General features: G+C 39.4%; 1 protein-coding gene across 2 annotated transcripts in view; it reads right to left on the bottom strand.

Annotated features, from left to right (window-relative positions):
- Positions 1-231: 231 nt before the first annotated feature.
- The window catches only part of LOC121632762 (anthrax toxin receptor 1-like), a 42,903-nt gene continuing 26,940 nt past the window's right edge, over positions 232-16,194 (bottom strand). For both annotated transcript variants that reach the window (XM_041974494.1, XM_041974495.1), the window contains exons 13-18: positions 15,427-15,522; positions 14,783-14,821; positions 14,593-14,691; positions 14,345-14,512; positions 12,314-12,394; positions 232-2,941 (exon numbers count right to left, since the gene is read on the bottom strand). In XM_041974494.1, coding sequence (XP_041830428.1) covers positions 2,678-2,941; positions 12,314-12,394; positions 14,345-14,512; positions 14,593-14,691; positions 14,783-14,821; positions 15,427-15,522 — 747 coding nt within the window. In that variant the 3' untranslated portion in view covers positions 232-2,677. The remainder of the gene's footprint in view (positions 2,942-12,313; positions 12,395-14,344; positions 14,513-14,592; positions 14,692-14,782; positions 14,822-15,426; positions 15,523-16,194) is intronic.

Raw genomic sequence — 16,194 nt, 5'->3', positions numbered from 1 at the left:
GCTTGGCTGGAGGAGGGCAGCGACTTTCGCCTCATTGTCCAAGTTCCATAGAAAATGATGGAGAAAGAGTGAGGTCACCTCCTGTGTGTCGACCCCACAAGGGAGGTCCACTTTTGCCACTGCACTACAAAACATGCATGCAGCAGAGCAGCTGTCTGATTGAAGATGTTGAGTGGTGAAAAGGAATTTACACACAAGTCCAAGCAAAAATCACACAGAACGTCTCTAGCAGAAGCTTAGGAGTCAACCTTTATTGATACTGTTAAAAAACATTATTTCAGCAAACAAGAAAAAAACTAACAAACAAACAAAATCTTTGTTTCAGTACTGCTTTTTATACTGGTCATGTAACAAAAAAAAGGAAAAGAAAAACACCATAGTATGTTATAAAGTATCTCATCTGTTATGAATCATATACCAACACTAACAAAGTTCCTTCTAGGCTCTGATCTTGCTGTTATACTGTGAGAAATAATGACCATGAAGTCATTTTATTGTGCAACCACTCTCACGGTAATTCAGAAACAATGGGAGGAAAAATTTCATTGTTGTGTAACAAGCACTAAGTAGAAGTGACATATTAATCCAATTTAAAAAAAATAATGGTTGAAACATGTTCTAAAATAATACTGAATTAGTAATACAATAACCACAAATTGAGAACCACTGCCACTGCATTTAACTGGGCTATGAAGATATTTTTATCACCTTATTATGTAAGTCAGGCAGCAGTATGCGGCAACAGGGATTTGAGGAATATGGGAAATTTAGCTAATTTAATGCAGGAAATTGCTAGCAATAACAATGTGGTTGGTAGATTGTATTGTCTATGTAATTTTGTTTATGGTGATTACAATAAAGTATCATGTGTAATTTGATTATTTCCCAATGTAGCACATCATAGCTTTTTCAGTCACAGTGTGCAACCTGAAGATTTTGGTTATGAATGCATGTAGATACGCAATGGTGCAGGGCATAACTGAATGACATAGATAAAAATAAAAGAAAAAAAGAGCAAAAATTGAAGAAAATTCCAGAAGGTTACTGGATATAGGAGGAATACCAGAATTTTCAACCTCTTTTCTACACTCTTAAGTCAAAATGCAATAGTTAATTTCTTTTTAACTGGTTGATGTTAACCACTTTCTGCTAACAAGCTTATATTTTGCTAGCTGAGACTTTTTACATGCTGGGAGTAATTTATCTGAATCCCTTTTTGTTTCATCCAAACATTTTTACAGTGTAGCTGAGGTGTCAGAAAGTGCTGGTATGCCTCATATTTCTTCTAAATGGCTAACTGTTGTTTTTCTATACTCTGCACACAGTGTCCGTCTTGTTGGTTGGACACCTTGTCGATATTCAAATACTCTCCTTTGTCTCTGTCGGGGAGTAAAATAAATTAGATGCTCTTTTAACTGCCCTGCAGTTGCAATGTGACCGGTGATGATATAACTGAAGACATAAAATATACAAAATGCTACCAAAGTACAGTATCAGGACTGTATATTAAAAATAATAAAAACAAAAAAGAGATCTGAACCTGATTTCTGGATGCTTGACTTCATGACTTTCAGCTTCCAGATGCAAACAAAAAAAAATACATATTTAAGTTGCCTAATAGTTTATGTGCGCAGATACAAAAAAAACTAAAAAATAAACCAAAAAGAAAAATCATATTGCCGTTTTCTGACTTTAACAATGTAAAATGGTGATAATGGACACAATCCAAAGCCTCAAAGATGTCAACCAATATAGCATTTAAAATACATTTCAAACATACACTGTAAAAACATAACGTCCATGAAACTCTCTAATGGTACAGAAACTGGACTACAAATCATGTTGCTCTTGCATGTAATGGCTTGAATTTGTTGTTTAGCATTTTGTTGGATAAGAGAATGAAAGAAAAATACACAAAGTAGTAAACAATCTTTTAAAATCTTCTTTTCTTTCATTAAAAATGAGCTGTCTGTTCTGATACTCAACACCAATTACAATTCCTTCGCGAACCAGCTCCCAAAACGCTTTATTCACTAAACAGCAATGGAAAAATAAGCCAATCCATTCTGCTTTAGGTTCAACGGAGTTAGTTTAGATTGTAATGCACAACCTAAACTTCCCCTAAATCCTCAAAAACAATGGTTTAACTCAGTAGTTGATAAAGACACCAAAGAAATTTCATCCATTGCCGTATTCTTCTCTGGACTTCCTGTTCCTACGTGCTTTGCTGTCCAGCAACAATCCTTCCTGATCTCACTCAATAAAAAATTTGCCCAAATCACCCCAGTTATTCAGCCTGTATGAGACTCAATGTCAAGTCAAACTCCCAGTCAAAATTAAATTCTTGTTCATTGATATTCTGTAGGGAATTTTTGGGCGGGTCATTATCGGCATAAACACAGCATAAAACAGTAAAATTTTGTAAAAAAGACCTTCAATTATTTTCTTTTTCCATAATTCACCTTGTGAGCTGGCAACATGTGGGACATAAGTCTCCAGTATTACTTAAACTATCCCAAAAAAGAAAAGGAACAAACAATCAACACACTGCTCATCTTTGGCTTATTGCAGGGGCATAAAAAACCACATCCTTCAAACTGGTCATAAGGGCAGTAATATCAATGTGATATCAAAGCGGGTGCTTGGGAGTATGTTAGGGGGGTGGTGTCTGTATGATTCAGAGTTGAAGCGTGGGTGGAGGGCGCAATGGTGGAGGACAGGGAAGCCCTGGGGGTGTGCGAGACGGTGGTGGTCCTGGAGGCAGTTGGCCTGATGGGGGTGATCTGGCAGGAGGGCTGGTGGAGATGGGGGGCGAGGGAGTGCTGCGAGTGGCATGGCGGTAATCTGGAGGTGGTGGGGATGGCGTGTGGATTGGCGTGCGAGGTGGAGCCTTGGCTGCTGCAGCCTCATCCTTAACTCTTGTGAAATTGATGCATCGACCCTACAAGGAAAAGAAGAAATATGGAAGATTAAAGACAGACCAAGTGTTAAGTGATTAGTTCAATCTTTGCCACTTTGCTGCTCAACAATCTGTGTGTGTTCAGACATAAAATGTGCAGTGTTGCTCTGCTGTGGCACTTCTTTTTGTTAGTACACAATAAAGATGTGCACCTCTAATTGATTATTCTATAAGGCAGCATATATAGTCACAAGCTGTGGGTAGCCACTAAAAGAATGACATTGTGAATACAAGCGGTCAGAAGTTAGTTTCCTTCGCAGGGTGGCAGGGCTCTGTCTTAGAGATAGGATGAGAGACCTGGTCATTCAAGGGGGCTTCAGAGTACAGCCGCTGCTCTTCTGCATCGAGAGGAGCCAGATAAGGTGACTCGGGCATCTGGATAGGATGCCTCCTGGATGCCGTCCTGAAGAGGTGTTCCAGGCATGTCCCACTAGGAGGAGACCCTGAGGAAGAACCAGGACACGCTGGAGGGACTATGTGTCTCAGATGGCCTGGGGATGTTGCAGGATCCCCTGAAGAAGCTGAAAGAAGTGGCCGGGAAAAGAAAGCCTGGGCTTTCTGGCTTAGGCAACCCGACCCCGGATAAGGAGGAGAATGGATAAATGGCACACATAATCGTTTACTATTTTCAAGAAACAACTAATTTTGTTTGGGGCAGGAGGAGAGTTATTTTTCACTATGCAGAGATGATGAACTAATGTTTACAGTGCTGATTCTGATGGAGTGTTCACCTGTAGCAGAAGCAACATACTCCAGAATACATTGGCAACGGCAGCAAAACAAAAAGAAGCATAGCAGTGTTTAACTTAATTGGACAATAAAGTTTAAATGCACATTATGTCGGATGAAGCGAGCTAGCCAAGGTTCTACCAGCACGATAAGGACTCGCTTACTAAACCATCACAAAAAGAAAGGATGGAAAAACAGCAGAAAATAACTGGTTTTGTCGTAGCTAAATGCTCATGTGTGGGCGGCATTTAGCTCGCCTGGTAGAGGAGTCGCCACATTTACAGAGGCTACAGCTCCACAACACAGCTGGTACAGGTTTGAACCCTGACCTGGGGCCTTTTACTGTTTACTGATCCCTCTCTCTCTCTCTCTCTCTCTCTCTCTCTCTCTGACCTCCTTTCCTCTCTACCTACTGTACAATAAAGGCCTCTAAAGCCCATAAAACTCTTTTTTAATTATTTATTTTTTCTAAAAACTACTTGTGCAAGGAAAGGTTGCACATTAATGATGACTTCACAACTAATTAATTTTCACTGGCCTAACTAGTCAAATTCAAAAATGATGAAATGCCCATCTAGTACATAAATTAATTCATGCCATATGATCTCCACAGCTGAACAGGGCCACCAGATCCCATTAGTGTTGGGATCAAGCTTTTAGGTTTTTCTTTTACTTCGTCAATTAATCATAGACTTCAGATTAGATATTTTTTTTAAACAACTTAGATGTCAGGTGAAAATTGGACGTGTAATCTAAAGTACAGTACATATGGCCAGAAATCAGTGGAGCTCAGGTCATGGTACAGTCACTGCTCTTTGTATGTTTGTGTGTGTGTACGTAACAGCGTCTGGCCAGCTGGCGCTCTGGATTACATGTAAATCCTTGCTTTTACGCCCACACTACAAATGATCCCGGCTCGGCCAATTTTCTGTACCTAGAACTGTAACTTACTTAACAAAGTTCTCCTGGTCATGATGACACCATATGGAGGAAAAAAGGTTGTGGTTAGAAGGGGGTGGTATGTGTTTGTGAAGGGCGAGGTGGCAGCGGGACACAGCTGAGGTTAAACATTTTAACAATATAATGTTGACTTATCAGGCTGTAAAAACAGAAATGTTCTCACTCTTGAGCTACTTATATGAAACAAACCACAAACTTTAGCAGCTTCACAGAGGTTGCTGCTACCATAGAAACCTTCCAGTTGCTTATAGTTGGTAGCCAGAGCAGGGAGAATTAATGCTAATCTTCTAGACAAAGGCCAAAGACTGAAGTCTAAATTCACCCTCTACTGCAGCCAGCCAAGATGACTCCAGTCATCCTGCATTTACGCAGAATCCTCACTTAACACAAACATATTAGATGGCAAAAATGTGAGACCAGCAGAGAAGCAAACATAAAAAAACAAGGTAAATAACTAAAAATGACCAGATTCAGACTCAGCACTGTTTTCTGTAACACACACATGGTCACACAGACATTTGGCAAAAAATCAATAAAAACTATAAAAAGAATCCAGCAGCAACCACCAGTTTCTGGTTTCCCACTTATTCAGCCTGGCATTCTGCAAAACTGAGGCTCATGTCAAATAGTTTAAACCCTTATTCTTGCCTCATGGAAAGTTTTTACTTTTTCACATTCTCTTAAGGGCTGCAGTACATGGGTTTAATCCCAGACAGGCTTTTTATTGAAAAGCTAATTAATTATAAGTTTTTTACTAAGCTGTTAATCTGTTGGTGGCTTACTTAGGTAACTAACTAAATCGTGTAAAATCTCATTTATTTCCTCAGAACAGCTTCTCTTTCTTATTATGTAAGAAATGTTTTGCCAAGAAATTAACATTTTTGTGGTCAAATGTTCCTTATTTTAAAAGGAAACATTAAACAACACCAAAAATAGAGCACATCTTGGGAGGCATGTTTAATTGCATTCTTGCTTTAAAGAGAAATGTAATTTGTCTGTGTTCAATATGAACCTATAGCAACTAGCTAGCTTTAGCTTAGCAGACAAAGTAAAAACAAAGGAAATTTGGCCTACCAGGACCTTGAAATTAATTAATCTGTTTTATATGGTTTTATCAAACTCATACAAAAATTTCTTCAATGTGCCACAAGCAAGCAAAATAAAACTTAAGCTAATGAAGCTTGCTGCTGGCAGTAACCGTATATTCACCGTATAAATATGAGGATGGTTTAAATCTACTCATATAAATGTGTAGAACTACTGAAAATATGAAAAGCTTGAGAATTATGCTGTATTGAAATGTACACTTAGATTCTTAGATTCTTAGATTCTTAGACATTTTTGTGCTTAGGCTTTCTCAGGAATCATGACTATGACTCAAACATAGGCTGAATAAAACTATGACGCTAACGTCTGGTAGTTCGCCATCAAAGCACTTGGTAAAATATGAAAGGAGGAAAATTACAAAAATTATTTACCAATAATAACTTGTAAATAGTCATTTGATGAATTTCCTTGGATGGCTTTTTATGTTATTAAACTTCATGCTTAACTCTAACAGTCAGTTTGGTCTACTCCATGGTATCCCAGAGGGGACATCTGACCTTCTTAAAAACCCAAAAATTTAAAGAACAAGATGATCAGTCACAATGATATTATGTGTTCTCTTGTGATTAAGCAGGGCATCATAACTAGTAAAAGACTCTTCATTTTAGTGCTTAAGGTGATGAGTTTTAAACTAAAAGAATGTGTGAAATTTGGACATGTTGTCGAAGCGTAACTGCTTGCCATAACTTAGTTATCAGGTGGAAAATGTTTACTGACTTTGTCTCTCATGAAAGAAGTTGACTATTTTTAATGTAAATCTATTTGAGCTAGAGGTTTTGGAACCAGCCTCTAGTGGTCATTAGCAGTATTGCACTTTAAGGATTTTCCTCATCAGCTTCACATTTTTCTAAAATCAGTGGACACAGTTGTATTAAACACAAATCTACCACTAACCCTACAGTGTTATAAATACTGGAGGCATTATTCTGGTTAGCTAAAAATGCCACACAGCCATGCAGCTGACATAAAACTAGCCTGCCATGTTGCCTTAAAACAATCCTAATATATCAGAGGTTATTAGAGAACCACACTGAAAACACTAGTTGTGAAATTCATATAAAGGATTTAAGGAGACTATGCACAATGGGAAATGGACCATTTACATCCTCAGCTTTTATGCCTCTGCCCTGCTAACATCTGGTTTGGTTTCTGTTTGCATGGTTATTGTGGTTCATTTGAGCTGATGTGGCAGAAACGCCTCTGTTATCTCAAAGCAGAAAATTGTGCTTATGCATTTACAACTTTGAAACCTTCTTTAGATATTTGTTGATTCCTTCAGTCTTTTAAGTTTGGCTGGGTGATAAACTCTGGTTACACATTATTATTATTTTTTTTACAGTCTATCAACTCTTTTTCTATTTTAGTCTGAGATTTAACACATTGTCCTTTTAACTGCACTTTGAACTTCTTTACATTTTCCTGAATTAAAGAAAGCTGCACATGCTTTTTCTTTTTTTCTCTGACCTCCTCCGCTGTCTATAGTCTTACCAAGGTCATAAAATTGTCTAGGTCTGACTAAAATGTGTCTGTATACTCGAGACATGGTGGGTCTGTTGGTGGAGACAGACCTGGCAGTTGTCTGCCATGGGTATTACCTCATGCCTTTTAGCCAGCTAACTGCCTCCCTGAGGAGGCTCGTGTTAATGTGAATGAGACTGAGGCACCGACCGTGGTTCAGACTGCACTCTGACGTCAGTGTCATGGTTTTATTGATGCTCAACCTCATAATGACTAACTCCTTTTATAAATATAAATATCATGATCTTAATTCATCATGAACACACATACATCCAGTCCATGCACATACATCTAAAGTACAGTCTAATTTGTCATAGATAAATTCTGTCTTTGCACGGGGTGAAATTGGTCCTTTGTTGGCATGAAAAGCTAAAACATGCACTCACTCTGCACACTTTCTGAGGCTAATAAAGTTATGAGTGTGCTGCTCAGCACTGCAGAATGAGGGTTTACTGAGTGTGATATTCAGCTGTTTTGTTGACAATGAACATAACAAAAGACTGAACTCATTTTCTTCTCATTATCATCTTGTGAATTTCAACATCTGCACTGAAGTGTCTCACCCCAGTTTCCACTTTTTTTCTCCTTAAAATAAAACATGACACCACCTGGAAATGAGCTGGCCTGCTGGCCTATAAGATGTTTCAGCTGCTTTCATGCAAACCGCAAATGACTTAAAGAGGAGACAGGATTTCTTTAAGAGAGCATGTCGTCATTCCTAAAAGCTTTTCTAGGTAAGAGAAATTTAATGACAGATGAAATAAATCCGAATAGGTTTTTTTTTTCTTCCTTTAAATCCTACCAGCAGTATGCTTTGGTAAAAATTAACTTGTTAGCAAAACAAGACTTTTTTTTCACTTGTCCCAAGAAAAGCTAAATGATCATCTCTCAGTAAATTCAGTCCTTGATGATGAATGTTGTGCCAAGAAAACACTTAAAAATGTGGAATTTCTGTCATAAAAAGGTCTTCTGATAAGACAGTGGGATTTTAACTAGTGCTTAGGATGATAAGACAGTGAACTGTGGAGAGGAGGAAGAACATAAAAGAGGTGGAAACAGCTGAAAATTAAAAAAAAAAAAAATTGATCTCACTAAAGAAAAACAGAAAACGAATTATTTGATAATCATGTTACAAGCAGCTGTTTTTCTGCTAGCAGTGTCATGTTCCCATATGTTTTCTCTAAAGTTCTGCATAGACAGCACTCAGACCCTGCACAAAGACTATCTCAGCTTTTTACAGTTTAACATTTGGATTGTTGCTGCATTCGTCATTGTTTCATCTTCCTCAGTGACCACACAAAATCCAGCTGGAGGTGGGACTTGCAATAAAAACACAACTAACAACTGGAGAGTGTGATCCTTTAATCCTAATATTTAATTTTTTATATGTTGAATTCTACTGCAACCATACTTTGTCCATAGTGCTGTTAGGACAACCATAGTTTAGAGTATACACCCAAGAGCCACTTTTTCACGCTCAGTACCAACATGGCATGGTGTAAACACCACAGCCTTCCTAAGTATTGTTGCTGACCATGTCCATCACTTTGTGACCACAGTGTAGCATCTTCTGATGGCTACTTCCAGCAGGATAATGCACCATGTTGCAAAGTTCAAATCATCTCCAACTGACTTATTAAACATGACAATGAGTTCACTGTACTCCAATGGCCTCTACAGTCACCAGGGGCCTCATTTATAAAACTGTGCATAGCAAAACTGACTACAGGTGGCATACATTGGGGAAAAAGAAATTGCAGACCACAAAAACTTCCAGATTTTTAAAACAGTACGCGTGCACATCCCATGCCTGTTTTAGTTTATAAATCAGAATCAACTGTAAAGTTGCAGCACGTGAGGGAGCGCCTTGCCCTGCCCTCACGGTGGCTATAGAAGATCAGGTGAACGCCTATAATAAACATTCATCGGTATAATTTCCATTATGGGTCAGGAGGGGAAAAGGACAAAGAGAAGGATTTTTGGAATGCGAGGCTGAGATCCTGATGGACCACATTTTTACTTGGGGGTGACAGCATGGGTATTACCAGTGTCAGAAAGTGACAGCAGGTGACAGATGCTGTCAACACTGCAGCAGTCGTGTCCTCACAGAGGAAGTCCTGCAGGTGCAGAGGGACACAACCAATGCTATTAACGAGGTGGTCATGGAGTTGTGGGAAATAAAGACCCTTTTGACAAAAATTGGGACAACACTAAAAAGGCATTGTGAAAAAAATAAATAAAATAAAACTCTACCTCTTGCGTGTTTCATAAGCATTGCATCACTTCTAGTTGCTCTAGCGTCAAGTGTCCACCCCACTCTGCTAATGAATGAGTCATGGGTGGACTCAGGCCAACCAGCCACTACATTCACTTGGTGCTTTTATTGCAACTTTAGTGCAGTCAATAATGCAGATAACATTAGAGAAACCAAACATTGCTGCAAATTGCATTGTTTTGATTGCCTGTTCACCCCCAGTGTAGGAAAATTAAAACAACATTGTGATAAACCAGTGATGCTGTCTAACCCATCGCATAAGACCTGAAGGTTGACTGTGATGTCCCCGACCTGTCAGTCAGGTTCCTCTGGAAGGTGCTGGTTGTCAGAAAATCCAGTGTTCTCAGCACTTGCAGAGGGACTGGCACAATGTGGTTCTTCCTGGTGCGCCTCTGAAATGGTGAGCCCAAAGCATCACGGAGGTCCAAGGGCACAGCACACAGCAGCCGGAACCGGCTCATGAGCCATGCAGCACGTCTTGCTGCTCTCCGAAAATCCGCTCACTCCATAGTTTAATGCCATATCGTCCAGCAGTACCAGATAAGCTATTTTGCGTCTTTACGCACTGGAGTGCCTTTTTTTATATCCACACACGAGTCATTTTTCGGAATGGCTACAGAATCCAGTAGAGCAGACAAATCTGCAGCAACTGTGTGATGCTGTCATGTCAATATGTAGCAAAATCTCTGAAGTAAGACAGTTCTGAAGGCAAAAGAGGGTCCAGCCCAATACTAGTGAGGTGTATTCAGCAATGTAGTTTGTGAGTTTACACATATCATTGGAAAAAAAGCCCATTAAGACTATTGGAGCTGGAAATTATGAAGAACATATTTAATCAATAAAACACAATTTTGTTTGATGTGTCTGAGGTATTTATAAAATCTCTGGAGAGCTTTCTGCTCTCACTGTACACCCATTTTATCTGTACGTTTAGCCCCAGCTATAATCTGGAGCTTTTTGATTGAGGCTCTAGGCATTAAAACTGAACCATGTGGTTCATCTGTCAAGACCAGAGAGGAAAAAAACTCACACCCGTAGAGCTAAGGACACAACTACACAACTAAGGATGTGAGTTGTGGTTCTGCTTTATGTCCGATTTATGGTGCTTAATGTGAAGCAGGTGTGAGAGTGAGACTGGCTCTGCAGTGTGAAGTGGAGCCAACTGAGGTGTTAGCCAGCTCAGGAACACAAGGAGTGAATGACATGAACTGACAAATGGAGGAAGGGAGGCCATGATGAGTAACTAGTAACGGTGATAGAAGCCATTTTAGTGAAGTGGGCACACTAAGGGACCTTTAAAATGGTGACATTTTGGAATAGCATGCTGGGTTTCCACACTCTTGAGTGGACAATCAGGCAACTTGAAAACTTCTGCATGAATTCTCATGCATCAAAACAGATTCTGTCTAAACTTCTGTCAGCTTAGCAGCTGGTGGAGGAAAGCTTATATTAATGTAGCATCCTTTACAAGAGCTTATTGTAGTTCTTTTCAGCCTTTCTACAACTCAAGGTGTAAAGACTGGATGTTTATTTTCTTCATCAGCTGCAAACTAACTAACTGGTTACCTGTTGTACTTCTATATCCATTCATCATTATTCTGTGTGGTTCCTGATGTTATATTATATTAGTCTATTATATTAGTCTAAAATTAGCAAGTCCTTAATCAGTATTGGGAGATTAATTCAGAAGTCACACCATTCTACTCCTAAAAGTCTTTTTCTTTTGTACCATTAAACAAAAAAGGTTTAAAATATAAAATCAATGCTAATAAACCTTGCAGTGCAGCACTTACACAATGTTTTGGTACTTTTACATTTTGCATCAGGGGTTGAGCACATCATCTTTCTATAGTTCAAAACATTACATTATACATTACGTATAAAACGTAGGTCCTTAATTTGGGAATTTTGAGAAGAGATGGTACCAAAATCTGCCAAAATGGCCATTTTGAAGACCTCTCATAAACTGTCTGAACTAAAACCTTTTTAATTTTGTTTTACTTCATTTGATCAATGTTCACAAATTATGCTATGATTTGATAGAGATTTAGAGATATGCTGCAACATTCCAAAAGTATTCAAGTTTTAAATAAATGTGCAACTTTTTCTATAGATTTTTGGAAAACCTCATAGAAATGTTAACAATGGCGTGTTCAAAGGAAGCTGCACAGTGAAATAATATTTCATGCGACGGAGCCCAGCAGCAGATCACTCATTCATTGACAAAAGGTTCTCGCTGATCAGACCTTTTCATATGCATACATTTTATTTAAAAGTTTTTTGGTTTTTTTTACCTTTTTGTCAACTATGCACACATATTATGTTGTAACTGGAGTATACTTCTTTTGCATGTTAGACAAAAAAAACAATACCAGCGCAGTCAAAAGCTTTGTAGTCCTCTTTTTATTTAGCTACTTGCACATGAAAAATGTTGTTAAAAACCTACTGAAAGAGGAAGTGATTCATTTGATTCAGCAACATTGTCATAAGCCAGATTGAGTCAAGCCAGACTGATAAGAGTTGGAGGAGAGGACCAAGATGTGAAAGTAATTTAAAAAGGGAACTGGAGTTGAAAAAGTAAAGATATGAGTGCTGATGGTGCAACAAAATGAAGCTGCTCAAGGATAGTATTGGATCCCACCCTGTTTTGCAATAAAACTGAAGCCAAGCCGGTTTTCCAGCTGTGGGTCCCCATCAGCACAAAACACTGCAGGAGGGATGAAGTGGACAAAGAGGATGAAATGATTTGATGCTGAGAAACTTACATGATCACCAGGCTGGGGTCTCATCAGGGAGACCTGGTGGTATCCACGGCGAAACAGAGCCCAGATAGCATCCAGTTTACCCTGAACAGGACAGATGAGAAAGGAAGAGCTTTTACAGCTGGACACATCTGAACACTAAACTTTCCAAACAACAATCTGAGATTTTTCTATCAGCAACTTTAAATCTTTGGCGCTCAGTCAGTGCCATGAATCTAAACATATAAGAAAGGCAAGATGATTACAGCTGAACGGTTACAGTGATTTAAGGCATGTCAAAGTGAGAGCATTACTTAACAGTAGGGAAAAAAAAGTTTGAGGAAAAATCTGGATTAAATGCGTTATTGTCCTTCCTTATAAACTAAAATCTTGTGTTTGAGAAACACTTAGCTGTGATAGCACATTGTTAATAAATACAGCAACAGGAAGAAAACATGTGTCAAGGTCTGGCGTGGTTACAGGACCCGAGATGCTGAACCAGACAGGAGGATAGTGGATGGAGGCAGTAGATGTTTACTAGTCCAGAAAACCAAAAATCACTGCGCTTACCAGAAAAACACAAACCAAAGTGAAAAAATAGATAAACAGACTGGACTGGGAAAAAAACCTATGAAGACAAGGAAAAAAGGGACTGTGCAATGACGGTGATCTGGCAGAGAACAAAAGAAACCAATGAGTATTTACTGTATACACTGAGAACTAGCTAAATGAGGAGCAGGTGGAGCAATCAGCAAAGTAAGACCAGGTGTACAGGAAGTAACAGAACATACAAGGATGGAACCACAAAATAAGACAAGAAACCAAAACACAAGACTCAAAGACAACAGAAACTAAGGAACAGAAATAAAAACATAGAAAACCCCATGAGCCATGACAACATGTGCATCAAAGATCTTCAGGTGTACAAATACAACCTGACACCTGCGTTTACAAATCTACAGTATTAATGGTACGCTCCAGTTGTCTGGGCTATCCGAGCGGACGAGAGTTGGTGACATCATTACCAGGTAGTCGGCGTTCCAGCTGCACCAACTTGGAAAAAATGGACGCCTCCAAAAGAGTTAATTTGTGAGTATCTACAAATACCGTGTAAAAACTAGAACGTCATAAATCCAAAATGTGCGCCGTGAGAACAGCAGCCAGTTTTGGTGATAATGTTTAATAAATCACACATATTGCTGCTACTTTTCACAAACAAACCCGCCGTAATTATCAATTACAACAACACACTAGAAACTTAACAGACCCAAAAGATATTATAAAAGATTTTAATAAAGACAACAATGGACTACTAGTGGTACTGGGCACAGCCATCTTAAAATCTGGTATTTCGGGATCCTCTGAAACTTACAAGTTCGCTGTTTGGAAAAATGAAATCACTTTGTCATTTCTGGCAAAAATTCCTCAGAATTCCAAGATGTGAGAACAACTGGAACGCACCATAATAGTATTTAAAATCAGCCAGCGTGCATAGGGGCAGGCAGTGTGTGCATTCATCCTGTAAAATGTAGGAACAGTGTAAAATTTCACTTTGAATCAGTGCAGCGTCTTTTTAAAGCAGTCATACTGAAAACAGAGCCTTGACAGTTTCAGTATAGAGTAGCAGTGTGTGCAGATACAGTACCGCTTCTGTATGAAAGGCCAGTGAAGAGCTGTGTTGATGTGAGCCATTTAAGAACAAGCTGTGCTGGCGGCTGTCTAAAAGCACTTTATGTTAAATCTCTGATTCTGCTGCTTATGCAACCAAATATACATAAACATGGTTAGAGCAGGCTTTATTCCTTCCTGCTGTCTTGTGACTTGTGGTGCTTTTCATGTTTTAACTTCAGCTCAAGGCTTTCAGGCTTCGCTGTGGGATTGGAGGGCAAAACTCAAAAACAAAGCAGTCAAGCTGTAAACAAGGCAGATTCTTTCATTTCTATGCATGGACAGCATTCCTAAACATTTGAAGCATTTACAAGGAATAACTGAGGTTTATAACACTACAGTGCCCCATTGTCTGCTGATCCTGTGTGAAATGGAGGCTGTGTTTACCCGGATGGGTGTGTACCACTTCCGGCTCTGAGGCGGCTTCTTGTTCTGAGGTTTTTTGGGTTTGGGTTCGAACGGTTCGTACTCCTGTTCTGGCATTTTCACCACAGCATTCTTCGGCTTCTCTAGCTTGGCCCCTTCCTCAGTGGAGCCCTTTCCTCCCCAACGTACCTGAAAAAACAGGGCAGTGAATGAAATCTGTAGGTTTAATAATGAGCCTCTGATGGCAGAATAGGGTGTGATCTTATCACCTCCATCCTCTTGATTCCTCCAATTCCTCTTCCTCCGTAGTATGAGGCATCCACAGTGGGCCACTTCTTCTTTGGCAGACCATCTTCATCATCTGACTCCTAAAACACACACAGACTCAAACAGTCAAACTGTATGGCATTTTTATTGGTATTCATTTGTGTATTTGTGTGCCTGCATGCTTTGACTCACAGGCTCAGGTGGAGGTGGAGGAGGTGGCTCTTTGATCACCTGTCGACAAAAAGGAAACAGAACATGATCTTCAAAAGCACTTCTGCAAATGTCAAAGGAACTCTGGTTTTTCATTGTGTGATACAGGGTATGTTTTATAGAGTTTAGATGAAACCAAGAGTGGACTGGCTGCCTGGAGCACTAAGTTTGTCCAGTAGGCAGCTGGACAATTGAGCTAATTACTTTTGGCATTTATCCTCTTTGTTGTCAACCCATTCCGATTCAAGCTTACATCAGCCAATCAGCATTCAATGTGCATGCAGCATCATCTCTGAGGGATGTTATTGTTCTATCTATGGTGGCTGATAACAATTCACATGGATACCTTTGTGCAGGTGTTTCAGCTTTTATGAGCGCCACAATTTCTGTTTCATGCTCAGACGGAAGGAAACATGTTTTTTTTTTTTTATTTTACACATGCTTGAATGGCTTATTTCACAACATTCTCCAAAGAGTCTCCAAAGACACAGACACCTTGATGAATTATTTATCAATTGAGGAGGCATGTCAGAACAAATTCCCAGTCTGCTCTGCCCCTGGACAAAAGTCCTCTGAAAATGTGGAGAAATAATTGCTGATTCCAGTCTGGAGTTTGAGTTTCTTACCACAGTGCAGCAGAGAGGCCAGAACCACCACATGAACAGAAGGGCCAGCAGCAGGAACAACACTAGCAGGGTGATCAGGAGGATGGTGCCATCAAACTGGACAGTAGAGAAACAACAGTAAGTCATCAGGCTAACGGCTGCCCTCGCATTAACTGCAAATGGATGAGAATTTCCTTTGCTGAACCTGTCCTTTTATTTCACAACACGTCAGCAGCCGTGGCAGCATTAGCATGGTAGCTGTAGCATAATCAAAAGTTAAACCAGCAATCATAGCTCCTCCAGCACTAGTAGTGACAATAGAAAAATCCTAGTTGTAGTGGTGTAAGCGTTGAATCTGCAGACTGACCTGATTTTAGTTTGGAGGCTGAAGCATTCATGTTTTTGTCTCATTCTCAGTGGTTAACATAAGTCGTGTGATCCCTAAATATATCCATCTGTCTATAAGGGAGACATGAGTCCATGAGCTGAACATGGTTTCCATTACAGACCACAGATGGGGATTACATGTAGGTAAACTTTTATCTATCTATCTTGGGGCAAAGATGTGGGGATTGACTTAGCAGCTGAAAGCTATTTAGAGGAAATGAATGAGTATTCCTCAGACATGTTCCTATTAACAGGCTGTGGTTGGTTTAAACTATAATAGAACCAGGTGACATATTTATTTGGTCATCATTGAGCAAACAATGCTACAAATTTCAAGAGTAACCAAATCTGCATCTGTGTGTGTTTCCCCATGCAATATGGGAACATTTAGTGGGCCAGTGT

The sequence above is a fragment of the Melanotaenia boesemani genome, chromosome 21 (genome assembly GCF_017639745.1).
Source record: "Melanotaenia boesemani isolate fMelBoe1 chromosome 21, fMelBoe1.pri, whole genome shotgun sequence".
In the NCBI taxonomy this organism is placed as follows: Eukaryota; Metazoa; Chordata; class Actinopteri; order Atheriniformes; family Melanotaeniidae; genus Melanotaenia; species Melanotaenia boesemani.
This window is presented reverse-complemented; position numbering and strand designations above follow the sequence as displayed.